Here is a 7,444-nt window from a genome sequence, read left to right as displayed (position 1 = left end):
CTTTTTTTCCCCCCTTCTTTTGTTTAGATGGATTGGCACCATGGTTGTTTTTGTAGATATTTGACGTCACCATTGACACATTTTAGATAATTTAGGCGACGGGTTGCTTCGACCCTGCCTGTCAGGGCCGACTCTGGCTGAGAGGGATAAAACAACCGCCCTGCAGGCAGACGGAAATCCTCCATTATAACCTCGCTGCACCACAGACAACCGGTGTCAGCTCCGTGCTGGCTTCCGAAACTTATCAAATGTGCTGACACAGATGTGTACACTGAGGAAATACCGTTGAATCTGTTCAAAACGATCACCCATCGTCAAGGAGAAAGTTTTCATCTGAGACAGGTGGTCCTTTTGAATAGTTTGTCATTATATTGTAATATTATAGGGAGAAAAAAACAACAACAATTGGGAAGTGTGTCGTTTTTACATGTCTTGGACAAGTGGCCGTTAGCGGACTAGTGGAGGTTTGACTGTAAAGAAAAATGACCCCCAAGGTGGGAAGTGGCTGGGGTTTTTTTTGTGTTTTTTTTCAGGTGGCTGTCATTGGGCAATTCGTTGATAGAGCAGGTTCGGCAATATAGAAAAACTGCAAAGTTGTAAGTGGTCGTTTGTTCATGTGGTTGTCTTGTTACTCTTGTATAGGTGGCCGTTTGGACAAGTTCGACTGTATATTATCTACCAAACTTTCTACGAATGTTATACACCGCATCTCTGAAATTAAAACGAACCATCCTTCGAACCCCCAAACCAAAGCTCCAGCTGGTTCTTGAATCGGGCGACATAAGAAGATATATATCTAGATTTCTCCTTGTATTCCCCTAAGCTGGGTGTACAGTGATACCCTGCTTATGTATTCATCTTGGCCTGCCTTGTGCATGCTTGTAGGAGCGTGGCGCCAGGTGTTGCTACGTTTGGTGTATCTTGTTCTGCCGCAGACAGTACATTAAAATATATAATAGAAACACGCGCATATGGACGGAACAGCGTTGTCTTGTCTGTGCGAATGAAATTTTCCCGAACCTGCTCTACTGGCCATTTGTATAAGACAATGACCCGTACAAACGGCTCCTTCCAATTTCCCCCGTTGGGTTATTTTTTAAAATGTTATGACACCGTGTTAAGGGCTGTGAAGACGGCAGTTTTTCATCATCGATAGTGGGTGGTCGTCTTAGACAATTTCGACTGTATTATAGAAACACGCGCATACGGACCAGTGTTGTTTTGTCTGTGCAGGATGACAGCCTAGTTGTTTTTATGTGGCGTTTAAACTCGAAAGCACTGAGGGTGGTTGGACGGCGCCGCTGTTCCCTCTGTTGTTTCTGTTTGTCCATCTTACCTTTCCCTAGTATGCTCTTTGACTTTGACCATTATTGTGTTGGTATTCTTCTCTCTAAACATGCTAATCTGACGTCCAGCATTTGTGGTATAGCAGTTTGGCGTGTTGCCGTCGCACGCAGAAGTCTCAAACATCTATCGTCCTTATCTCCCCTCCTTTTTTGTGTTTGTTACTCTCTTGTAACACCTCTATTCTTTGGCTCTTATATTATAACCTAATTGTGTTGCAAGTGCCGTAAACCTCTTACTAAAAGAGAAAATCCTCGACACTTACATGACCTGATTGTTTTGCAAAGAGTGTAAATGTTTAGGTAATAAAAACCTTTAACAAACAAACAAACAAACAAGTATGGTTTTGTATGGGGTTAGGAAGGGAAATCGGACGCAGGGTCCTGGAGAAACATGTACAGCTATTGTTAGCCTTTGTTGTGAATGAGTTGTGCAGCTATTGATTATTCCTGCGCGGAGTGGCTGCACCCAATGCTGTAGCACGTCGCTCGCTGATCAATGGCGCACCAGGAAGCCAGTTGGACGCGAGCCGATCATCTCTGTCTCGCTCTATGTCTTTCTTTCCTTCTTTCTTTTCTTTATTTCTATCTAACTTTCTTTCTTTCTCCCCCCCTCTCTCACTCTCTCTCTCTCTCTCTCTCTCTCTCTCTCTCTCTCTCTCTCTCTCTCTCTCTCTCTGTTTTCATCTACTAATGCCAGGCGCTTTGCTGTCGCACGCAGCTGAGGTGAGTTCGATTCCCGTGTAGGGCGTCTTTGTCTGTCTTCTGAGACATCGTATTCTTCCCATCACAAATTGGTTCTGACAGGCAGAGTCGAAGGGCGATACAATATAATGTAGATGTTTGATAGGAAATGAGGTCTTTAAAAAACTTATATCAGTACAATATATTGCATTCTATGTGTTGTTTTTTTAAATTTGGCTTTTTGTATGTCTTACTCTGCCTTTTGTCTCTCAATGTCGCTGTCTTCTCCCCTATATTATGTCTGTTTTGCTTGTCAAATATCCCCTCTTTGCTTTGTTCTCTGTCTCTCTCTCTCTCTCTCTCTCTCTCTCTCTCTCTCTCTCTCTCTCTCAATTCTCTCTCATACACAAGACACAAGCATGCGCGTGGGCCAACACACACGCACACATGGGGTTCGTTTTTATAGTGAGAAGGTTTTTTTTCCGCAAAAGCCCGTTGGAGTTACAACATGAAATTAGTTGCTTTTTGCTAAGCCACGCCGTAAAGCACACAGTGAAATATCACTACTTGGCTCCGTGTTGTAGCCGTCTGGTTCGCTGAAGATGTGTGTTCAATAACCAAGTTGGGGAGGGTTTATAATTGTTGTTTGTTTTTTTAATTGGGCTTTGTCCATTCTGCCTACTGGAAATGCTGTCATAATAATTAACAATAATATACGAAGAAAAAGCAATAATAAAAAATAAGAATGAAAGATAATATGATGATGATGATGACAATAATACGACTGATAATAACAGTAATAATCTTATTATAATGGAGCTAAGCCTGTTTGTGGGGTCAGTAAAAACTTTTTACACAGGTGCCCATAAAATCTACAAAAATATGATTCCGACAAGAATTGTCCCAAAGGGTTACGTGGGCATATTTTTCGAAGTTCGGAAACTACCTTTTGATTTCTCAGGTTTGATGGTTTTTCCTGTAAATCAAAGCTCTCATATGTTTTCACTCTGCCATTAGCCATTTCATATGTGGGGACTACTTCCGTTTCATATTGGTCTTCTTCGTGCGGGTGAAACAGCTGCTACTTCTACTTATAGAACTAGAATCTCGATATCCAACTCTGTTTGGGTGTGTTCTTGACAGTGTCAATGGATACTTTAGGCCAAACTTCATTTTATTGACTTTTTCTAGATACATTTGATATAGTCATGTCCACAACACGGTGTGTTCGTTTAGACCCGCAAAATGTTTACTTCGTTGTATTGACGTTTTCAAAATTTTGGCGCCTGTTTGGTGCGTAGAATTTTTGGAGCAAGACGTAAGACTTATTTGTAGTAGTTTGCAAGACAGAAGTGTCGTTTGTGCTTTGTGACTGAAGGGTCATGGGTTTGAGCACTGCCATGGGGCCGATATCATACCCTTGGTAGAGGTATGTTGTATGAATTCTTCTCACTTCATCGAAGTGGGAATGGTACCCGGCGGTAGGCGGGAAAGATATCTTGTAAGAATAATAGTAATACAAATAATAATATTAATAATAAGATAATAATAAAGCAGTCGTAAATGTTGCATTTATATAGCGATATCCACGCTCTACAGCAGGCTCTATGCGTTGTACAAGTACAACCATCGTCACCCCAGTTCTATCCCATTCAGGCCACAGCCTCGGGGTTAATCCCGACAGTCAGGGTCTTACCGGGCCGCCCCTAAATGATGATCTCAATTGTTTGGATGGAGGTGTGGGATACATACATGAAACAATATCGTTTTGTTATATTTGGTGTGTGTGTGTGTGTGTGTGTTTGTTTATGATACCCACGGTTGTCTATGATCAAACTTTTACATACTTATATACACAATGCATTTGCCTCTACCACTGTCTGTGATGTAGCAGTTAAGCTCTTATCGAGTATTTCAGTCAATCTATTGTGACGGTGTATCCCTCTAAGCCTGGGCTTGTGTTGGCGCTAACAAGCATGGTCGAAACAGCCTGTTTCCTGAATTATTCAAGTTGTGTTGTTGTGGGCCTAAAACATCGTTTTAGTATGAGTTTTACGGACTTGCAACTCGCAATATAATCACGCCATAGAAGTGTGCAGAAAATGTCTTCAAGTGCAATGGCTATAACTGTTATAATAGCAATAATAATTAATTGCTTTTACGTAGTGCATGCCTGTGCTCTAAAACATACCCTATGTGCTTTACAAACAGTTTACCCCGGCAGGCCTTAGAACACTGGAAAACATTCTCGGTTTCCTGGGTATCAAACAGTGCAAACTGCGGATTCCACGCTCTCAAACACTAACAAACTGACGAGATCTTACTCTTTAGTCAGTTGTTGCGATGGCCTCCGTTTCTCATGTCTTTAGTTACTCGTACAAACACAAACTGGGGAGATTTTACTCTTGAGACGTGGTTGTAACAATTGCCTCTATTTGTTTCTCGTGTCCTCAGTTATCCACAATCAAGGAGGGCGCCCGGCAAGTGTGTGAGCTCCCTGAACATGAGTTCAACGGTCTAGTGCTCAACGCGCGCACGTTCAGCCTGGCCTCTGGTCGGTCCGACATGAGTCATCACGCGGGGGGCGGGCTGCCTGTTGTGCCGCCTCTGAGCCTCTCCGACATGGACAGCGGGAGCGAGGAGCAGTGCGGGACGGGGGACAACAACAGCTCTGCCTTGTGTGACGGACGACGCCGCGGCAAGGACACGCCGCACTACACCTTGTCAGGCCTGCCACTGGCGGAGATATACCGCCACCACGACGTCCCAGGGGAAAAGAGCGCCGTGTCCTGCACGCTGCCTGAGTTCAAATCCCGCCTGGATCTGGGCCGGGGCGGCGGGGACGAGGAGGACTCTGGTCTGCCCGATGCCTCTGGCGGCAGCTTCAAAACAAGCGTGAGTAACCCTACCAGTAGCGCGGACGGGGACGGAGAGGAGGAGGAGGAAGAGGAGGAGGATGACAGCGGAGACGAGCGGGCCGGAGTCTTTGACTACACCCCGCAGCAACATCACCACCACCACCACCAGCAGCAGCAGCGAAAGACCCAGCATGTGCGCATCACTCCCTCGCTCAACCCCCCGTACGACGAAGAGGTCAAGGTCGGCTCCAGCACGGGCGGCTCTAGCGTGGAGTCTCCGCGCTCCAACAATTCTGTGACTAATGGGGAGTACGAGATGACCACCTTCTCTCCGCGGACCTCCTCCTTCCCGGGCCGGCGGGGGGAGGGGGACGAGGATGAAGAGGAGGAGGAAGGAGTAGGAGGCCGGCTCAACGAGCACAGGCTTCTCTACTCCCGGCAGGACAATAAGCACAATAGCGTGTGCTGGCACTACACGGGCTCCGCCGACTCGGAGGACAAGCACTCGGACAACGAGGACAGAGACGACGACGTGGACGACCACTTCCTCACCTCCCACCGCTCCTCCTCCACCTCTACCGCCACCACCACCACCACCAGCGCCGTCACCCCGCACACAGCCTTCTCCCCCTCGGCCAGGCAGCCTCCCCTGAGGTTCGACGAGCGGATTTCCATGGGTCTGGACCGGCCGCAGAAGCAGGACGTGATCTACGCCTCTTACAACATGTGCCGGGACGGTCTCGCCGGGATGGGCGTCAGCGACTCCAACAACAAGAAGAAAGACAAGAAGAAGAACAGGAGTAAAGGTCAGTGTCCTCTGTGGGCCTTTTCACGCCGTTTGTGTATGTGTTACAGTCGCCGTCTGTGTTTTTGTCTTGATGGGTTTTCTCCTCTGTACCTGTGTCCTCTGTGGGCTTTCTCGCCGTTTGTGTGTTTGTCTCAATGAGTTTTCTCCTCTGAATGTCTCTGTCCTCTGTGGGCTTTCTCGCTGTCTGTGTGTTTGTCTCAATGGGTTTTCTCCTCTGAATGTCTCTGTCCTCTGTGGGCTTTCTCGCTCTCTGTGTGTTTGTCTCAGTGGGTTTTCTCCTCTGAATGTCTCTGTCCTCTGTGGGCTTTCTCGCTCTCTGTGTGTTAGTCTCAGTGGGTTTTCTCCTCTGTATGTATGTCCTCTAGGGGTTTTCTCGCTGTCTATGCCTATGAGTATCAATGAATTTAGTCGTCTGTATGCGTTCTGTATTGATTTTCTCGCTGTCTGTGTATGTATGTGTGTCAAAGGATTTTCTTCTCTCTGTGTGTATTTCAATCGGCTTTCACGCCTCTGTGTGTCTCGGTGGATTTTCTTGTGTCTATGTCGCACTGGGTTGTCTCATGTGTTAGTTTTGTTATTTAAAATAATATATTTTAGGTGGTAAGAGGGCGCCGCTGGTAGATCCCATGTCTTACCTTTACCATAGTTCTTTCTGTTTTACTTTTTTCCTGCACTAAATGACCTGTTGGATTCTGAGAACGCCGTTTTTTGTTCACCACTCTTGTGCCTGTAGCTCCATCTGCGGTTTTTCCTGATTCGTGGGTAGTTGGAGGGTGCTGTGGTATGGTTTGCTACTTCCTTTCTTATCAATCACCTATCATCCTGATCTCTCCTCCCTTTCTTAGCAAGTTGCGCATGTTTAAAGATCCTTGGTGGTTCTAAAATCGATATAGCGTAGGCTTTGGCTGCCATCCGAATTTCCAACAAATCTTGAGCATTGTCTAGTCAGTGTTGGTCACATACGTGAAAAAAAAAATCATGTTGAAGTACCTACAGTTGGCTGCTACATCTGAGGTCTAGCAGGGAACGCAGTGAGGAAGAAGATTCATAGTATCTTCCAAATTTGGTCGTGGGACTTTGTAACCTGTCATTTCTTTGTCATTGTTATTGTTTTGTTTTTCTCTAGTTTTATTATGATGTACCGCTATCTGTGATGCAGCGATATGGCTCTTCGCCGCCGCACTCAGGAGAACCAAGTACAATTCCTGAGTGACGAGTCTTTATAATATGAGTACATTGTACATGTACTTGTATCTCCGTCTTTCACGTTGGGATGTTGTAGCCGTCACTGCCTGGATTGCGCTTGGCAGGCAGAGTCGCAGCCCAACTCCTCGTTCATGATATCGTGTTGACAGGGCTTTAAAAAGACTTGCTTTAAAATGTAATGAAAACAAAGCAAAATTTAATGCTGAAGTTTTATGTAATTAACCGTGTGTGGAAAGTAATTGCTTTACAACAACCAGCGTACAGTACAGGCGAAACTATTTACGTCCACGACCTGTCTGTTGACACGGTCGTTTTTGTTTATGTGTGTGCTTCTTTCTCTGTGTGTATGTGTTTTAGTTTGTGTGTGTGTGCGCGCGCGCGCGTACGGAGCCCGTCATGAATGTCTCTCGCCCATTAGCTGTCCCAGGATTGCCCCAACACTGTTGTGTCTTAATAGTAAGTCTTTGTGTCATCATCAAGTGCCATATCTGCGACAGACATCGGCGATCATAGTTTTTCATTCATTCTTTTGCTGGGATGCCCCC

At 45.8% G+C, this 7,444-nt stretch overlaps 1 protein-coding gene across 2 annotated transcripts in view; it reads left to right on the top strand.

Annotated features, from left to right (window-relative positions):
- The window catches only part of LOC101861600 (mucin-5AC), an 85,152-nt gene that overhangs the window by 18,870 nt on the left and 58,838 nt on the right, over positions 1–7,444 (top strand). For both annotated transcript variants that reach the window (XM_005104254.3, XM_013085825.2), the window contains exon 2: positions 4,482–5,691. In XM_005104254.3, the coding sequence (XP_005104311.1) occupies positions 4,482–5,691 (1,210 nt within the window). The remainder of the gene's footprint in view (positions 1–4,481; positions 5,692–7,444) is intronic.

This window comes from Aplysia californica, unplaced genomic scaffold (assembly GCF_000002075.1).
Source record: "Aplysia californica isolate F4 #8 unplaced genomic scaffold, AplCal3.0 scaffold00411, whole genome shotgun sequence".
NCBI classification, from domain to species: Eukaryota; Metazoa; Mollusca; class Gastropoda; order Aplysiida; family Aplysiidae; genus Aplysia; species Aplysia californica.
Note: the sequence above shows the minus strand (reverse complement) of the source record. Positions and strands in the feature narration are given on the sequence as shown.